At 51.6% G+C, this 19172-nt stretch overlaps 6 protein-coding genes across 6 annotated transcripts; 2 read left to right on the top strand and 4 right to left on the bottom strand.

Annotated features, from left to right (window-relative positions):
- Nucleotides 1-156: 156 nt before the first annotated feature.
- On the bottom strand, nt 157-1465 carry INS49_004598 (uncharacterized protein; the record flags this gene model as incomplete). Its single annotated transcript, XM_043165386.1, has 2 exons — nt 157-530; nt 610-1465. The coding sequence occupies 2 exons, from the start codon at nt 1463-1465 to the stop codon at nt 157-159; spliced, it is 1230 nt and encodes a 409-aa protein (XP_043018101.1).
- A 2471-nt stretch (nt 1466-3936) lies between these two features.
- Nucleotides 3937-4813, top strand: INS49_004597 (uncharacterized protein; the record flags this gene model as incomplete). The annotated part of the gene is made up of 2 exons (XM_043165385.1): nt 3937-4077; nt 4241-4813. The coding sequence occupies 2 exons, from the start codon at nt 3937-3939 to the stop codon at nt 4811-4813; spliced, it is 714 nt and encodes a 237-aa protein (XP_043018100.1).
- Nucleotides 4814-5777: 964 nt separating this feature from the next.
- INS49_004596 (uncharacterized protein) lies at nt 5778-7313 on the top strand (the record flags this gene model as incomplete). Its single annotated transcript, XM_043165384.1, has 4 exons — nt 5778-6352; nt 6427-6529; nt 6593-6761; nt 6829-7313. The coding sequence occupies 4 exons, from the start codon at nt 5778-5780 to the stop codon at nt 7311-7313; spliced, it is 1332 nt and encodes a 443-aa protein (XP_043018099.1).
- A 1114-nt stretch (nt 7314-8427) lies between these two features.
- On the bottom strand, nt 8428-8877 carry INS49_004595 (uncharacterized protein; the record flags this gene model as incomplete). The annotated part of the gene is made up of 1 exon (XM_043165383.1): nt 8428-8877. The coding sequence occupies one exon, from the start codon at nt 8875-8877 to the stop codon at nt 8428-8430; it is 450 nt and encodes a 149-aa protein (XP_043018098.1).
- A 498-nt stretch (nt 8878-9375) lies between these two features.
- Nucleotides 9376-11149, bottom strand: INS49_004594 (uncharacterized protein; the record flags this gene model as incomplete). The annotated part of the gene is made up of 4 exons (XM_043165382.1): nt 9376-9621; nt 9705-9731; nt 10572-10978; nt 11131-11149. 4 exons carry the CDS (start codon nt 11147-11149, stop codon nt 9376-9378), a joined length of 699 nt encoding a protein of 232 aa, XP_043018097.1.
- A 4343-nt stretch (nt 11150-15492) lies between these two features.
- Nucleotides 15493-18494, bottom strand: INS49_004593 (uncharacterized protein; the record flags this gene model as incomplete). The annotated part of the gene is made up of 4 exons (XM_043165381.1): nt 15493-15610; nt 15784-16091; nt 16181-17607; nt 18437-18494. 4 exons carry the CDS (start codon nt 18492-18494, stop codon nt 15493-15495), a joined length of 1911 nt encoding a protein of 636 aa, XP_043018096.1.
- Nucleotides 18495-19172: the final 678 nt, after the last annotated feature.

The raw sequence follows: 19172 nt of genomic DNA, 5'->3' as shown, positions 1-19172 counted from the left end.
ACCATCCAATCCGTCGTGGTGCGAAGGTCTGTGGTGACCTTTGGCTCCCGTGGCCCCCACCAGTTTGACCTCGATGACGAGGTATGTATCTACGCGCGTACATACTATGCATGTATTCGCTTTCTTCACAATCCGTCCCACCCTGCCAGCCGCACATCACCTCGACGGCAAGAGGTGATACCGCCCCTTCATGACGCCGCCCAGGCCGAAGCGGCCCCTCCGCAGGCGCACCCACTCGGGCCTCAGCACGGCGACGAGGACGAGGGAGAACAGGCCCGCGCCGGCGGCGAGGAACGTGACCGGGGGAGACGGCGCGTGGCCGCCGACGAGCTTGCCGTTGCCGCTCGTGGAGGAGGAGAAGGACGAGGCGGCGAATCCCGGGATGGTGTCGGGCGGGGGGACCTCGAGCGGGGCGGCGCCGTAGTGGAACTTGTCGTGCAGCACCTGGGTGTAGGCGCGGGCGATCTGGAAGTCGCCTAGGGAGTTGGGGTGCAGGCCGTCTATGCCGGCGGGGCAGGCTGTTACTTGGCCTGCAGGGGTGAGGCGAAATTAGCAGGAGTTGATTTACGAGTAGATAATGGGCAAAAGGAAGAAAAGAGGAAGACGTACAGTCATAGACCTTGCTGACCTTGACGACCTCGACGGGGCTGCCGGCGGTCCACCACTCGGCGGCGCCGGCGTCCAGCAGGTCGTTGTACTGGTTGGTGATGCCCTCGATGTCCTCCCTTCCCGACACGGCGAGGCGGTGGGAGACGTCGGCGATGAGGACCTTAATGTCCGGGCGGGCGAGGCGGGCGTTGAAGACGAGGCGTTGGATGCTGAGGATCAGGTCTGTGGCGTTGTGTCCCCACCAGCCGATGTCGTTGAAGCCGAGGTGCAGCACGAGGATGTCCGGCTGGTGGGTTGTGATCTGGGCGTGAAGCGGCTCGATGTCCTGCCAGGCCGGGCGTCCGTAGACGGCGAAGTGGGAGCTGCCGCCGCCGGGGGAGAAGAGCGGCGAGACGGTAGGGTGGTAGGTGCCCCAGGTCTGGGGGTTGGTCGGGTCGACGTTGATTGCGTCTACCGAGGCGGGGAGGGTGCCGTTGAAGGGGCCCACGTATTGGATGGTTGGGTAGGTGTTTTGGTTATCGTTGGCAGTATTGGAACTGGAGGAAGACGACGAGGAGGAGGAAGGGGAAACCTGTGGCAGGCGACCTGGTGCTGTTGGTGTTGTCGTCGTCGACTGTGTTTTGGAGGCGGTGTGGAACCATTCCCACAGACGGTACCTCCACGTGAAGTCCCCTTCCCTTCCCTGGGAGATGGAGTCGCCGCAGACGAGGATCCTGACCGTGTTCGTGTCTGGGCTCGAAGCAATTGCAGCTGAGGGAGAAGTGCTATCGGTGCCAGCGTCTGGAACGGCGAGGCCACGGGTAAGAGGCACCGCCATCAAGGCCGTGATGGCGGAGCGCAGTGCTGAGGCTCGCATCTTGCCGAGACAGATATGATGTCCGATGTCTCACATCACCAGCAATTAGCAAACCACTATGCACAAAAGTGGGTTATATCTAGCATAATTGTTGACATGTGGAGAGAGGGTTCCGGGAGGAGCTCGGAACCGCGGTCTTCGTGTTGGGGGGGGGGGTGAGAGTCAGCAGCGAGGAGGGGGGTTTTCGCTGGCTGTTATTGACGACCCAATGCAAGTGTCATGCTGGAAGGCTGGAAGCAGGTTGCGCAGGGCTAGGACGGATGAGGCATCAAGATTCATGTGTGCATGTGCACTGATTGCAACCATGCGATCCTTCGCTTGCGCTGCCTCGAGGCTGCCGTGTAATGAGGCACAGTTGTTGGTGGCGGGAAGAGGGTAACTACCAGGCTCCTTTTTAGAGGACCAGAGAGGAACTGATAACTGGGCAGGAACACCTCTCCCCGCGGGGGAACTTTCCCAGGACAGGAACAATACCCCTGTCTGTGTGCAACCGTCAGCTCTGCAGTCCTCCGTCTCCTTTTTTCCCCCCCGTCAATCAATGCGTCTGTTGCAGCCAAATCAAATCTGATGCCAATGTTGCCAGCAAAGCCGTTTTGCATTCTTCAGACACCCAACGATATGATGAGACGAAATCGAGCTTGACATTAACTCAGCGACTCTCAATACACTTCGAGTGACGTGTTGCGGCGCGAACCCAAAACCATGGCCAAGCGCTGTCAATGTCACCGTCAATGTCACCCGTCAGCGGCCCAGCCAAGGGCCCGTCGCGGTGGCTGTCAGGTGCGGGGAACAACAACCTCCCAACCCGGCTCGTTTCCCCAAAACGGTTGACCGTTCATGCCCCCGGCTTCCCTGACCTACTCTACTGGGGCTAGGCATCCTGCACGCAATCGATAGCTCTGCCTTTTCCCCAGCATCCGCACCTTGGCAATCATATGACTGCACCATCTCGACTACATCGTGCCTTGTGTTCCAGTTTAATCATACTAGATATAGCGAATTGGCAACTCACCCTTAGTGATGCCTACCAGGGGGAAGGGGGGTTTTCGACTGGGTCACGCAATGCACTTATGTTTTGACATTTAATTAAAATTTTGTTATTATAGCGAAATGCTAATAAAAGGCTATTAAAATGCTGTTAAAAGTAAAATATATCAAGGCTTTAAATTATATTAATATTAACTTATATTAGCATTAACATTATGTTACTAAATTTTTATATTAAAAGCTTTAGTTTAAACCTTATTAACGTTGAACCTATTGCTATTTTTAAATATTTTTATAATTTTATAAATCTTCCTATAATAAATAGATAAGCTAGTAAATAATAAATAAATAGTTAGGTTGGGGATGAGAAAAAAAAGGGATTTTTTTTAAACCCCTATATTAAAAATTAATATTATATTAAGGTTAACATTATATTATAATATGTTAGGAATGTTTATATATTAGTAACGTGTAAATAATGCAATGTATATATAAAAAAAGCATGTCAGAACCTTAAATGTATATCACTATTATGTCGCTATTCCATTGATATAGTATTGCGATATTAACGAAAACCCCCCCTCCCCCTGGTAGGTATGACGTAAATATGTTGTTATTGAAAGATTGGTTGTAAAAGTCCAAGAGCCTTGAGGTCGGTGAAGAGGAAGGGACGGGTCGAGCATGTGGTACATGTCAGGGTCTCAAGCTTCATGTGAATACACTAGATGACAATACTGCTGACCATTTGCAAGGTGATGGAGACTTACATGCTTGATGTGTACCAAACCGGGTCCATGTTCGGCTCCAGAGTCTCTTAGTTAATGACAACAAGATATTCATGGGATCTGGATGATGGGACAGATTCGCGACTCAATGCGGAAGGTGAGTGTCAATTATGATGGTGAAGTGTGAATAACCGACAGTGGCTTTAAGCCTCTGAGTGTAGACTTGCTCATACCGATGTCCGTAGTGAGCCAGGCTCTGATGAGTCCAAGCTTGGTATTCAACAGATAGTAATGTTGGAGTGATTCAATACAGGACACAGTATCATTGCCAATGTTGTATGCAGACTGTCTACGCTGCCTACACGTATCATGTTGATCATCATCCATGAGTAAATAATCAATACATGATACCAGATGCAACTCGGCTACAGTGAATATTATCAACAAAAGTGCTAACAGAAATGTCAAACATGCTTGTCCTTTGCTGCAATAGAGAGCTTCTTTTGTTTGCGACTCTCAAACAACCATCCAGACTGTGTCCTGTGTTCCGTCCGAATTGGTGTAGGAATCAGTGTTGTCAGGCCTGGTCTTATCGATATTCACTTGCTTTTCGTTTGCAAGCACACCTGATCTTTGAGTGAACGAAGTCCATGCACAAGTCTTCCATTCCAATTTGATCAATCTCGACACTTCTGTTAATGTTGGCACTTCTCTTGCAATCTATGCTTCCCACAACTTCAGACCTTGAAAACAATCACCATGGACCACAACACTACCCTTGCACTCGAGGCGACACCTGAGATGGCCTTCGCCAATCGCAATGAGGCCATCAAGATTGTCATCGGCATCCTCAGCCCCGCCGTTGCTTCTGAAACTGCCAGCTTCATGGTTGATGCCACAGTATGTGATGATCACCTTCCAAATCCGCACTGGACGTCCCATTCCTTCGACAGCTCAGACCCACAGCTCAGACCACAGAGCGAGATGTGCATGAAAAGAATCGACCCCCAATTGCACAACCATCGACACTGTCCGGTCATCCCACTGACGTCAATATTTGTAGCTTCAGCTCTGCCCAGAGTCCATGCGAGGTCGTCCCAGAACCCCGGCCGCGACCAGCCTGCGGGAGCACCACCTCACCGTTCTGATGACCCAGGTCGCCAGAGCCTATGCGGAGGGCCGAGGCCAGGACTTTGCGGACAGTCGCTTCGCCATAAACAATCTCCTACAGGAGGAGCCCGAGCACCAGCCACTCGCCGCACGCTTCCGCGCACTCATGGGGCTGTGGCTTCAGGGTGCACACAACAAGCGGCAGCAGGAGGAGTTTGAGAGGAGGCAGAAGAGGCAGCGTGACGAGGAGGAGGAGAGGGAGATGAAGGAGTTGCAGGAAGGCAAGGCCAAGGACAACGAGGAGAGTGACGGCGAGGAGGCCGTCAAGGCCGTCAAGACCAGCGCAAAGAGCCCTTCTTCTACTGCTTCCGCGGACAGCCAGCGTGTCTCGAAGGACGGCGACGAGGTGGAAGGCTCCTCCGCCGCCGCCCGCACCAAGACCGTGTTCGATTTGTCCGGTCTGATCGACACCGACGAGAACGAATCCAGCAGCGATGATGATGAGACTTCTAGCGACGAGGAGTAGACCGCTCACAACTAGGAATAGGTCTATGGGCTCCGCTGCGAGCAAGACATGATGCTCCGTAGCCAGGCTCAAGCCAGAGACAGCCTACTTACCGTCCCTTTGGGCTCAAATGCCAGGTCGGCATACATCCGAAGAGAAGCGTACCGAGGTTTAATAGAGGGCCATGCCGGAGCAGAGGATACTTACACAAGGAGATTCTATTGCGCAAATTTTGGGCTGGCTGTCTATGGTGCCTGTGACGATCGAAGAGATAAAGGGCAAGGTGTACGCGGCTTTGCCAACTTGTAAGATGCAGGTCGTGGCGGCACTTTTCCGAAGTTCCCTCCCGGATGCACGTGGTTGGAACGTTGCTCCGGTTTGGATGTGAGCCTCCCATCCGACCCGGCAGCCTGAATCGCGGTGATTCGTCCGTTATCGCCGGGCACTGGCACCTGTACCCGCATCGAGCGTTCTTAGAGTCGGGCCGGGAGTGGGCCGCGGACGCTCTTGGCGAGAAAATTGGCATCTCTTGACCAAGCTTGGCTCGGAGAGAAAGCTTGGGCCTTTGCGCCCGTTGAGCGACTTCCGGCTGCAAATCTGGGGAAATGGCTAAGTATAGAGTGTTGAATATACGATGAAGCAATTTGCCCTCAGTCTCCGAACAGCAATTTTGCCTAAGAATACGACAAACCTCAAGTCCTGCTATGTCTCAAAGGAGACCGATGCACATCACACACTGACGATTGTCCCAAGTGCCGTTCAACTGCCTTCCGCTGCCGCACCGGAAGAGTGGATACATATCCAGGGGAAGCCGGCATCTGCACAAATATCTTGGAGACCCCCACAGAACACATCCCCCAGACCCCAGGAACGGCTTCCCCAGTGACGACATAGCGGACCCGTGAGCGGTGCATTCATTCCCGAAGTTCACGATTCTCCCCCGTTATAAAAGCGAGGGCGCCTCGCGCGCAGACAAGAGAGCAAGATGTCTTCGTTCAGCAGCAAGGCCCTCCTCGTCATGTCTCTCACAATGCGCAAGACCCTTGCCGCGGCGGCGCTCCAGCTGCCCCTCGTCTTCTCGCAGGCCACGCCCGCTGCATCCGGCAACATTTGCGTAGTCCAGCCGGGGCCTAACGGCACCGACTCGGCGCCGGCGATCGTTGAGGCTTTTGAGAACTGTGGGCATAACGACGCTGCCAGCAGAGGCAAGGTCGTGTTCTTGAACCAGACCTACACGGTCAAGACGGTCATGAACACGACTGGTCTGAGTAACGTCGATGTCGACCATCAGGGCATCCTCCTGTGGGACCAGAACGTCGAGTACTGGCTCAACAACTCCCTCCCTGTGGGCTACCAGAACCAGAGCAGTGCCTGGCTGTTCGGTGGTGAGGGAATTACCTGGGATGGTCACGGGTACGGAACTTTTGATGGCAATGGCCAGGTGTGGTATGACTACATCAATGGCACCAACAACTACCCCGGGCGCCCACACTCAATCACCTTTACTGGTGTGAGAGATACCGTTATTGAGAGTCTAAGATTCGTCCAGAGTCAAATGTGGTAAGTACTCAATACATCCAGCCTGGCTATGCTAGGGTATCACGTTGGATTAAGCACTCACTTACATGTTCTAGGACAATGACAATCATCCATGCTGAGAACGTGCTCTTGGAGAACATCTACGTCAACAGCACGGATTTGGAGCACCCTGTCGACTTTGACTTCTCGTCCCTGAACGTAAGATGCTCAGCCTCTAGCACAAGATCGGCAGGAACGAGCGTGTACTGACTAGAATCGCAGACTGACGGAGCCGATACGGTGTATGCGAATAACATCACATTCCGGAACTGGGTCGTCGACAACGGCGATGACAGCATTGCCATGAAGGCCAACAGCACCAACATTCTCATCGAGAACTGTGACTTCTACACCGGACTTGGCATTGCCATCGGCAGTATCGGGCAGTATGGTGAGTGCAAACCCCCTGGCCCCGACATCAGGGAACCTAGTCAGTGATTAACACAAGCGCTCTCCAGACGGGCAATTCGAGACAATCGAGAACGTGACAATCCGCAACGTCACCGTCAACAAGAACATGCGCTACGGCGCCTACGTCAAGACGTGGACGGGCAACCACACCGGCTACCCGCCCAACGGCGGCGGTGGCGGCCTCGGCTACGCCGCCAACATCACCTTCGAGGACTTCCGCCTCAAGGACTCGGCGGGCATCTTCGCCATCACGCAGTGCACGAGCTACAACTCGGCCTCGGGCGGCTGCGACACGAGCGAGTTCAACATCCGCGACCTGCGCCTGCTCAGCTGGACCGGCACCGCCGCCAGCGACGTCGTCAGCGACATCCAGTGCAGCGCCGCGAGCCCCTGCACGGGCATCGTGATCGACCAGGTTGATATCATCGACTCGGTCAACGGCACGCGCCCGGCGAATTACCTGTGCGATAATGTTGTTGATCCTACCGGGTTCAACTGCACTGGTCTGCCGTGGGAGGAGAACCCTAGGTGATCGGAAGTGTACATTTTATCAGCAGCTTTGTAGATAGATGAATACCATCATCACCAGCCGCTCAACGGAATAACTACTCTGTAATTGATGCTGCCATACTCGTTATCCCAATGAGTGGATTTATGCTACAAACGAGACACGATGGAACTGCCATGGGATTGAGCAGAAGCGCTCGGATGAAAAGTTTCAAGAGGAGACTGGGGATATTTTAGCAGAGTCAAAGTCAGCATCACCATTTGCCAGAATGATGCCCTGACTGCGGCTCATAATGATATCCAAAGAAATCAGAGATTCGCACCTGCAAAAACGGAAGGGGGGTACATCGGTACATCGCCAGCACTAAACTACACCAGAATTCACCTGCCCAACGCCTACACCCAATTCATATGCCTAATTCACATACCCAATACCGCATCTGCATACTTAATTAGCACATCTAATTAGCCATAGGTATGTGTCTTGTCTTCTCTCAAGAAGCCCCGGGACATGATACCGACACTTTTGTCTACGGGCAGCCTAATCCATAGAATTGTAACTAGTACAGAAGAAAAATAGAAACAGGGAGTGAGCTCAATCAATAAACCTGAGGACATCACAAATAATCAATATGATTTATTACTCTTTTGCGAACCACTTTTATTTTTTCGAACGTTTTTTTAATTGAAAAGGAAGGTAAGTGCTGCTTGCAATGGAAAGCACAGAATTTGAGAAAACACCAAACGCCCGCGTACCTACCGTTCCAGATTCGTGGTAATACCCACTGCCAATATCTGTCAATCTATATCTCGATTTCGCACACAGTAGCTGCCTTCACCAAGTTTTCCTTTAGCCTCACACTTAAAAAGGGAGAGAAAATACCTGGCAGATGTGGCACTCCTCCCGGCCACAAGGAATCGGATGTTCCTCCGGCGACGGTGGCAGCGGTTGTGGTTGAGTGGAAAGATAGTCCAGCTGGCACATCTGACTTGGTGCCGCCTCCCCTTCGTTCACCCAGTTGCCCTGCTCGTGATTGGTGTTCTCGTCTCCAGCGTCAGACAACGCTAGGTCACAAGATTCGTCTGAGGGCTCCGGGCGTTCGAAAATAAGATCCTCAACCTGCATGCCACTAAAGCCGTTAGCAGTCGTTGGGACGACTCTGGGTCCGAACCGAGGGATCGGGATGGGCAACATCTGCATAATGGCGGAAAGGGTCCGCCAACACGGGGGCGTGCATATTGGCTGGGATGCCCGGGCCTCCCTGGCCATCTGCTGGATGCCTGTAAAGGGGATCGACAAGTGTGAGAGGAAGCTGCGCATTTGCAGGCTGCTCAAACAAAAAGTTTCCGGCTTGAGCATCTCCAAACTGCTCATAGGACGCGCCAGCGCCAAGAGCATCATCCGCGCAGAACAGACCGCCGCCGAGGGCATCTTCAGGGCAATCCATGGGAAAAGCGTTGGGAGCCGGGAAACCTTGTTCAGCGCCCATGCCAGTGTCCTGCTGACAGTTAGCGTGATTCTCGTTGAGACCCAAAAGGTAGCCCTGGCAGAAATCGTTGAAAGATCTGGAGGCCCTTCTATCAGCCATCTTGACTCTGTCCGATGAATTATTTTGTGAGTGGTGTAAGCTATGATTCTCAAAATGTAGGGTGTTAGACTCGGATGTTATGGGGGTGAGTGATGGTAGAGTGGTGACGATTGAATGGACATGATGATCGCCAAAAAGTCAGAGGGCATTTATATACAGAGAAGGGACTGTCAGTAAGTACAGGGCTACACAGGGGACAATGTCTGTGTAAACTAATTCGAGAAGACAATGATATTATCCAAACGGCTATTGATCATACAAAAGAAGGCGACCTATTATGATTTGCAAATGCACAATGTACACTATTGTGTCTGTTGCAAGTAGAGACAGCAGAACAAGGCCCATGTCGAGATGTATGAAAGACTAGGCTGTCAAAGACACGGAACTGGTGACCCGTTCAGATGATGATCAAAGCAGCTTCCGATCCAGCCCCTCAAAGGTGAGCGGGAAAGGCAGCCGAACAAATAGATGCCCAATTGGAAGCAACATAGCAGGTCACTAGGCCTTCATGACCTCAGAATACCTCGGTAAATGTTCACCTCGCTGCGGCTGAGCTTCCGTCTCATATTCTTGCTCTTTGGCATCTGTCGAAATATACTCCTCATGTCCGTCATCGAAAACAACCTTGACAGGCTGCGCCCTAGGATGGCGTTCCTGGCGGACGGCGGATTCCTGCTTTTCCAGATCAGGCAGGTTGGATCGTTGGGGAACTTGGTGTGCTCCCTCTAGCTGCTGACGCGCCTCCTAGAACTGGGTATTAGCAAGGATCTCGAGTGAGATCGGAGTTGCGGTGGGGAATATTCAAATGACACTGTACGGCGACGTACCATCTTCTTGTTCCGGTTCTCGATGGCCTTCGTGACCAGTTTTCGAATCAGTCCCGGCCCACAACGGCCCTGTCCACATCCCCTTCGACCATAGTAGGGACCAGAAGCTGGATCGACCGTTCCGAGTGCTGGTGGGTATCGGTTGCAAGCAGCGGCGCGTCTCTTAGAACCGCACATTGTGCAGGCGGTGTCTTATGTGGGTAGAGAAAACTAAAGATGGCCGAGAAGATAGTCGTGGGACAGAATGGCCGCGATTTGATCGTTATAATATGAATGTATCCAAATTCGTAGAGACTGAATTCGCTTTTGGCATCTATTCAACATTGTTCCTTGGGTAGGTAGGCATTTGGCTACTTATATATCACATGTGGCTCTATCCTCTGAAGCCTGCCTCGGAGCAATGAAACGGCTTCATCTCATCTGATATGCCAGGCGGAGCCAATTGTGCTGAAGTTGTGAGGCTTAGCATCCGGGATGACGCCAGTCAGCTCATCGCAGCGGGTGTAGACTTGTTTGGCGGCGGAGGGATATTAGGCCGGACGGGGTTTATGGGGAAAGTTTGAGGCAGGGGACGGCCCGACGCAGACCAAAGATATGTGCTTGCTGCGGCTGGCCCACATCGCATTCGCATACACAAGGGCGGCACTAAGGGAAACAACGCCCCAATTATCCTGCGGCTGAAGACTATGACGTGTGTAACGTCTGTACATGTCGACGAAGGGGCCAATCTTGACATTCGATGCGATCCTAAGACAAGAGATGACTTTGATTGCCTTGAACTTGTTTTGATTGTCTCCCTGTCTTACATGTCGCTCCAGACATCCACCATTAGTGGCCCTCACATAGCTTCGGCATTCTGGCCCTCACATTAGAATCCCCACACGCTTGAACTATGGACACCTCATACTGCTTCAACCCAAGCTCGTATTGCTTGATGCTGTACACCAGAGACGCGATGGCCAGTCCCATGCCTAGCAAAGCGACAACACCCGCTGCAAATGCAACCCAGAATGTGAAGGTGGACATGAAGTTCTTGCCTTCATCATCCAGAAGCAATTGTTGTATGCCTATCGGCGGACCCTGAAAGATCTGATGGATGTCGGCAATTCGACCTCTCCAGTAGTGATAGTCATTGAGGAGTAGTTTCCGGGGGCGACCGCAGAGTCCAAGCCCATAGAACGCAATGTCGTGTTTCTCCAGTATTTTCTTTGTTGGCTCATTCTGAAAGGGGAACATGAGGTTCAGAGTGTCAATGGCCTCCTCAAACAGCTGGTCTGGCACCGGAAGAGAAGTCGTCCCTGCTTGTACATGATTGTATGCCACAATCTTATCCTCATACACACTGAGGATCTTGTGTTGCCAATTGATCGAGAGGTGCTCCGAGAGGCCGTGGGTCCACGAAATCGAAAATCCATAGTGGTCACACAAGGAGGCTGCGGTGACATCATCCTGTAGTTGCTGCTCAATCAACTCAGGTGGATCGATTCCCCTCACGTTGTTCTCAAAATGGGATGCGATTTTGTCTTTCAAAGTGTCGCCAGAATCCCATGAGAACGGTTTGCGTGTCTGCCGAGTTCGGGGCCCAATCCCAACGGTAAGCCAGAGATTTATTGCGCAGCGCAGAGTCCTCAACATGCGTTCTTCAGTGTAGGATGACGATGACGCTGCATTGTAGATTGCTTTGAATGCATGGTCCTTGGTAACAATATCTGACTGCGCCAGTCTTTTCACAACACCAAAAATGTCCTCTGGGGAGCGAAGGGCATAAATGTCGAGGTTCTCCCGTATTAACTCAAATTCGTTTCTGACTTTTTCTAATACATGAGAGTAATGTTTTCTGGTGTTCCAGTACTGCTTCTCCGAAATGGATGGCCAAATGCAATGCACGAAATCATATCCAGACTCTCCTGGGCCTGCCATAATTGAGATAGTGCGGGAAAACACAACCTGAACATTATGTGACAAAGAAGTAGAATCAATGGTGCAATGCAAGGGCGTGTGGATTATACATTGAAATTTAAATCAAGAGCAGGCCGTGATGAGAGGTTTTAGCTAGTATATTTATCAGCAATTTGATGTTGCAATGCATGAGCACGGGATGTGAGATCTAACACCTGAAGATTTGCCCTCTGGTCTGCCTGGGTAGCCCAATATATGGTTGCTTAGCCTTCATCTGTGGTGCAAGTCTCAACAGTCTGTTTATTTCTGCACAAGTCCTGCAGGCTGGCCAACTTGCTGCGCCACGGGTTCTCAGAAGCGGGGCGTCCGACCTCGGGATTTTTCACCAATGAATCTTGGCCGTTACATCACAAGCGAGTAAAGGTGTGGTACCACAGGCGGTTTCGCAGGAGAACATTTCGCTGAACGATTGATCGTTGGCCCTAGGCTTTCCTGCGCTCATGACTTCACTCTCTTCTCAGCTGGTTTGTCTCGTGCCATGTTGCCATCCGCACTCAGCCCACGGAGATTGACAAATAGGCCTTGGACACAGCCGAAAACTTTGGCACACTCTCTATCCTGTATCATTAGCTTGCACTAAATCTGACTTCAGGCCTTGAGTTTCACCCCGGATGGACTTCTTCGATATTGCACAAAATACGTACAAATGCGCACGAACCAACCAGCGAATAATGGAGCGTCATGGTTATACCTGGAGCATTCGGTCGCTCACGAATCTGACAATGTCACGAAAGAGACTACCATTAGATGAGAAGATAGGTAATTTGACCTTCAGTTCAAAGTTTATCCCGAAGTACGTATCTAGGTACTCACGGTGTGACAGTTCCATCCAGCCCGGCACAACTTCCCACGGAGAAGGACATCCGGGTCCCGAATGGCGACAATCACATAGTGAAAAATTATGACCAGAAATCATTGTTCGAGGAGATTCAGGACGGCGAAGTCCTCCAGAATAGCATAGGTCTTCCCCCACTGATAGCAGGTGCAGTCAACGAAGACTACCTGGAAACAAGGAAAGATGGCCCAGAATGTCGGGCAGCAGGAGCACATATTTCAATACCACTGAACAACAACGAAATCAGCGCCGGCAGTGTGGTTCTATCACAAGATCTTCAAGATGTACATAGGCAGGTCGTGCAGCCGCATCCTGCCGATGAGCCTAACGAAGGTACTCATGGCCTGACTTGTGAAATTGCCAGCGTTTCCGAATCAAGCTGTCTCGGTTCCACAGAGTGTAAGAATACACTCATACCAGCAGACGCTGCTGCCGCTAAAGCTGACGGCTTTAACAATGTCACGACTACCATACATCATCAGCCATCAAGTTCTTTGGGAGGTGAAGTGGTAATTGATCTGGATTTCTCTTCCAAGGAAAAGGTTTACCCATTCAACAATGATGGACTCCTGGTTGGATTCCCTGAGAAATTTGAGCCTTCAGCTGTGTTACAAACGCGATGGAAAGACGAAATTGAGCCACGGCTATGCCACGACGTCGAAGAATTTCAGCGGAGGACGAAGCCTATGATCAGGAGGGGCCGAGCAATTCTTCCTAGACTTTCGGTCGAACTTCGAATGTCCGGCCATGTCAACGTCGGCGGCAACCAAGTCACTTTGGTACCAACAATCTGGTTTCTATACGACGACAAGCGATGGGAGAAAGTTACCCGCCGATTTGTCGCCGATCTTGAATGGCTGTCTGGGGAATGTTTTGGCACTCCCGAGATCCAAAAAGGATGCCCAAGGTTTACAGACCTGCAAATCCCTGTCGAGCACTTACAGCTATCCACCCATGCACACAACGGCATCTCTCTCCCTGAAGGGGGAGAGCTTTACATGCATGTAGAGGAGCCACAGTCTAGCACCGCCTGTGGACTGCTATTCTGTGCAACATTCGTCCAGAACGGGGAGGTGAATGCACAGCATGTGTCCAGGATAGGCGGTCTCATGGATCTCGATGCAAGGATAGCTGCAGTCACAACGGCACATGGCTTCTTGGAAGAAATGTCCTCCAGGGCCTACCGTTGGTGCATTGACGATAACTTGGAAGCAGAAGAAGAAGCTCGATCTGATGATGATGAGCCTCTTAGCCCGCAAAACTCAGAATATTGTGTTGGCCGAATCAACTCGGAGATCTTGGACACAGTGTCGTGGTTTCAGCTATCACCGACATCTATTCAAGAGACGTGTTTCTTTGGCCTTGATGGTTCCTCCATCGATCAGCTTCTTTCGAAGATCATGCGCCAGCGAGTGGAGAAAGCCTCTAATGTTCGGGCAGAGAAGGTTTCGGCGACTGCTCTACCAGCACAACCTCGAGCTGCTCAAACAGGTGACTTCTCCTTCCTGTCACTCAATGACAAAGACAATCTGTACAACTACTATCAGAGTATCGGAGATACAACCACTGCAAGAGAGACTGTTGTCTATAGGCTTGCGGAACCACGCGAAATCAGTTCTGGTCCTGTTCACTTGCTGCTTCGACCTGGGAAGGCATTGCAAGCTGTCCTTCTCCCTGAGACGATTTTGTTCAGCCCATATGGCATCACATTGCAGGCGTACAAAGTCTTTCTGGACAGACCCCTTGGTAAATTATCCCCAGATTCGAATTTCGATAGTTTCAATTCTTGTCTTTGAATATTGATCGGTAAATGCAGCTCCAGGATGTTCAGGAACGTGGGTCGTTCACGAGGGACTACTCTATGGCATGATCATCGCGTCATACGAGGACGAACCATTCGCAGTGATGCTACCGTCTTCCCAAATTTCCAGGGACATACGAACTCATTTTCCTTACGTTTCGAATATCAGACTTCCTGGCGTGGACGACGGTATCGGTGATCGTGATATCAGCTTGCCATTCACAACCTCGAAATTGGCCCATCAAAGCCACACACAGCACAAAGCGCAGCCTGTGGGAACCGTCCTTGAAATCACTGCAAAATCTCATTCCATGGGCGCATCATCCGCGTCCAGTCTTCTGTCCGTTGATGACCAAGTATCTCAACCGGCGACAAGTCTTACATCCATCGACGAATCGACAGGAGTGAGGCATGAGATGCCCAACTTGAGTCAAATGTTGGGTGTGCGGCAAGGTATGACAGGGCCTCCCGTTGGGCAGACAGTCAATGCGTGTGCCCTCTTCCACAAGGCCGATGCGATGACTCATATTCCTGTCTTCATTTCGATTCATGCTGTCGTCGACAAAGGCTTCTTCCTCGAAAATGATGAATGGACCTCTTCCCGATGGAACCTCTTCTCCTGCACTTCTTCATACACCATTTCGCCATGGCTTTACCAATCGGTATACCTGAAAGACCCAAGCAACGGAAAGGACCTAGAAATCCACAAATTCGTGATGGGCCTGTCCGCAACCGCGGGGGGTAACGAATCTCACAATGTCGGACTTGTGCAGCATACTACCAAACGTGAGAATGGGCAGGCCATAAAACCAGGGAGAGTGACACTTGGGCCAAACCAGAGCACCCCACCACCAGCGTGGAGAATGATGCCAACGGAGCACCGCTTTGGAAGACTTCAACTCAACCAGACTACGTCAGATGACAGAAAGAAATTGGAGACACAACAGTATTTTCACTTGGTAGTTGAACTCTGGGCGGACGTTGGTGAAAGAGGTGAGGGCCAAAAGTTCATTCGTGCGGCATGGGCAAAGTCTGCGAGGTTGGTCATGCGCGGTCTGTCGTCGGGTCACTACCAAGGTGATCACGATGCATATTTCAATGAACTTGCATCGGCTGCTGGGTTGAGTGAGCTTATGAAGAGAAATGACGCTTATGTGCTCAGTATCATGAAGAAAAGAAAACTACGAAAACGATTAGAGCGAGGTCGAGGGAAGAGAGGAGTGAGTCCCCAGGATTTGGAACCAGGCGAGGATGAAGTCGAGGGGAAAAGGTTGTACTGGGATCACGGTGACCTTTCCGTGCAAGACATGCCTAGCGCATCTTAGTGGGTCGCTACTTTCCACGGGTCGGCGAGCGTTAAAAGGCATACAACTGTCTCACCTGTTCTCCTTGCTTTGGATACATTTTCTTTAATGCGAGTGAATATCGAGCACATACTCTCACCGCGTCACACCCAGCTGTGCCAACTCCACCCCTTGCGATACTGATACGGCTCCTGGGGACCCTCCGCGTCAACGATGTAGCCAGGCTCACACCTGTCGTATGCAACCTTCGCCTGGTGTCGGTAGAATGAGTCGAAGCGCACTTGGAGTGCGTCCGAGAGACTGTGCACGTCTCCTCGTGGGTGAAGAACCTTCCACGGCTCGATGCAGGTGTTACCTTTGCAGGACTTCAGGACCATCGTGAGAGCGTCTAGGCGGCTGATCACAAGGGAAATGTGCGTTCCCAGGAGTTTGGCATCTTCTTCGCTGGACTTGGAAATGTAGAGATTGTGCAGCTGCCCTGGGTCCGTCTGGCGGATGGGAAGATGTTAGTCACGTTTCGTCGGCGTGGGACAAGGTGGTGCGGTGGCTGAACATGTGCCACAGAGCTCCGACTTACCTCGAGGTTGTATAACTCATGCTCGTTGTTGCACCAGACCGAGTAGTAGAGATTGTAGCCGTTGCCAATGATCCTCACGGCCTTGTAGGTATTGTTGAACACGACAAGCTGGCCCTGGCCGTCGAAACCTCCATCCTCGCCTTCTGCCAGAGCAAAGCCCCAGTACTCAACAGCAACATGTTCATGCCGCTTGAGTTGCAACGAGACGTCCTCCTCTTCCCCATGCTCGGTTTCCAGTGCACCCTCCACGCCGAGCGGGATGGGGGTCCCATCAAAGTCAGGCCGGGTCTCGGACCCGGTCATCGTGAGAATTGTTGGGGCGAGATCGATGTGGGTTGTCACGGCGTCCTCAACACGGCCCTCTGGAATGCCTGGGCCGCGAATGATCAACGGGACCCGGATGTCTTCCTCGTATCCGCACATCTTTCCCGGCGGCAAGCGGTGGTGGCCAAGGTGGAAGCCGTTGTCGGAGCTGAAGATCACGTACGTATCGTCCAAGGCCCCAGCCTCCTCAAGTTGTACAACAAGCTTCTCAACCAGCTCGTCAACTGCCTGTAGGGCCCGGAGACGTTGTCGGTAGTAGTGGTCTAAATACGCCACGGTGGAAGCGTTGTGTTGTGCTAGCTTGCGCACCCACGAGGCGCCGCTCGGGGAGTCTGGGTTGAAGTTGTCCGTCCTGGGGATCTTGACGTCCTTGAAGAGGTGTGCATGGCGTTCCGCAGGGATCGGCTCCGTCATCAAGGGTAAAGACGAGCTGTCGTGGTGAGGACTGACATCAGAGTGTGGTGCTACGGGTGCTACTCCAAGGAAGAAAGGCTTATCTGATGCAATTGCCTCGTCAAGAAGGCCTTGTGCCTTGGTGGTGATGAGGTCAGAGGTGTGTTCATTGTGATGGTGGACCGGTGCGTCGTGGTTGGCTTGGTATATGGGATGCAGATAGGAATAGGTCCCTGGGTCGAGGAGGAAGTCCGTCGACGTCCACGCTGCAGGATATGGGCTGTCGTAGTTGGAGACCGTATGCGCGTTGAAGAGCTTGCCGGTATAATATGTTTTATAGCCCGCTTCCTGCAGCCATACCGGAAGGTAATTGTCGTTTAATCCTTGCGAGACGAATTTCGGGTATCCTCCGTATGGCGGATGGACATCGGTCACGTTAGTGTTATGTGGTTGCTTTCCTGTCCATAGAGATACTCGTGAGGGACAGCAAATCGCGGTTGTTGTGAAATGGTTCGCATAGGTGGTGCCCTTCTTTGCCAGATGTTTATGGACCAAGGGCATGTAGGAGACCGAGTCCATGGCTGCATCTTGATCATCTGTCAGGATGAACACCACGTTCTTCGGCTTCTTCGAAGGGCTTGGTCGAGTCGAGTCGCCGCCAAGAACTGCCTGAGCATCGTCTTGCGGTGAAAGGTTGGCGCGGGCAATGCCTGCATGCGTCAGGGCAGCTAGCCAGGCTGACCACAAGATGGGTCGGAGGTGCATCTTGGACGCCAAAGTATCAATGCGTTGTTGCTGTTTTGTATGATTGCTCACTAGTATCAAGTTGTTCCGATAGACACAAGTCAAGTCATGAAGTTGAGGATTATTTCGGTATTGAGTTGACGGATCGTCTGGATTGCGCAATGGTCCGTAAATATGCCGCAAAATGCAGCTGTGGACTTTAAGTGGGGTAGGCCGATCAATTGACCAATCCAAGTACACGTAGAACAACTACCCTCGTATGTAGACGACGCGAAAGCTCGTTATAGTGTTGATATTTTCCCTTTCTTCGTACATTTTCGCGTCTTGCCGCTGTGAAGTACGCGTGTATATATTGATACATATGAGATAGAGTTTTCTTGAGTAGATTTGGTGCAGAGTGTGGGAGCCCGGGCATCACTGCTCCCACCGTCCTTTCCCTCCACTCCATCAGCCATGCTGGTAGACGCACTTCGGACCTTGGCATTTCTTTCACTCATTCCCAGTACAGCCCGAGGTTCAGCCTTCTTAAGCGCACTGGTAATTCTTGAAGCGCTGCTCGAGGTTGGGGGGAGACTGAACAACACACTGTCCAATATCATTGCAGGTGCCGTCGGCGGTGCTCCCTTCGATACTCTGGGTGCATGCCTGGCCCTCGGCTGAGGCGGCAGCATTATTGTTGTTGTTGTTGCCCCTGGCCGGGGCTGTGAAGTGTTAGTTGTGCTTAAATTTCCACTTTAGAAATGTAGCGCCGCCTTTCAAATACGACTGGCTGCTGGCGTAGCTGTGGGCACTTACCGGCGATGGCCTGGCCAGCAAGAAAGGCGAAGAGAGTGGCGATGGCAGCGAAACGCATTTTGAATGATGTTGAAAGTGGACAAAGTTGTTGAAGAGTGAGGCAAGAAAGAAAGGATGAATTTCGGAAACGTAGTTGTACCGGACAACTGGACAAATGACAGACAAATAAAGAGGTTGAAGCGTGACGAAAGGATTCAGCCAGATCAGCACGATGCTGGCGATTGCGTTCAATATGTACTCGAATCATCTTCGTTGAAGTAGTTGGTCAGAAATTATCGCGAAACGGGAGAAGTCTGCTTCTCTTCTCATGCGCCTCAAACAGGGTTTGGCCGTGGAGACTTGATGGCACATATGATCGACGGCTTGATGCTAAGACTGCTGTCACAGCGATTTAACTCTCAAACAAAGCTTGGCTAAATTTTGGGGTGTATTTGTTTGGAGTGCCATACACCACGGATGATCGTTTAGCCAAGAGCGTATTCGCCCACATAATAAACGTTGGATCGCCATGACGAGACAGGACTTTCTCAAAAACCCCTGAAAAATCAAGGTATGCCTATGAGTAATAGGAACCGCCGGTATAGATTTCAAGAGTACTATCATTGCCAAGATTTATACGGGTGGCTTCTTGTTCGAGGTTGAAGCTGAGGCAGCTTCATACCCAGTCAGTCCAGCTACCGCGTGCATCGTATTCGCATAGAAGCAGTTCACCGCCAAGAGTTTGGGACGAGGTTTT

The sequence above is a fragment of the Diaporthe citri genome (assembly GCF_014595645.1).
Source record: "Diaporthe citri strain NFHF-8-4 chromosome Unknown scaffold_12, whole genome shotgun sequence".
NCBI classification, from domain to species: domain Eukaryota; kingdom Fungi; phylum Ascomycota; class Sordariomycetes; order Diaporthales; family Diaporthaceae; genus Diaporthe; species Diaporthe citri.
This window is presented reverse-complemented; position numbering and strand designations above follow the sequence as displayed.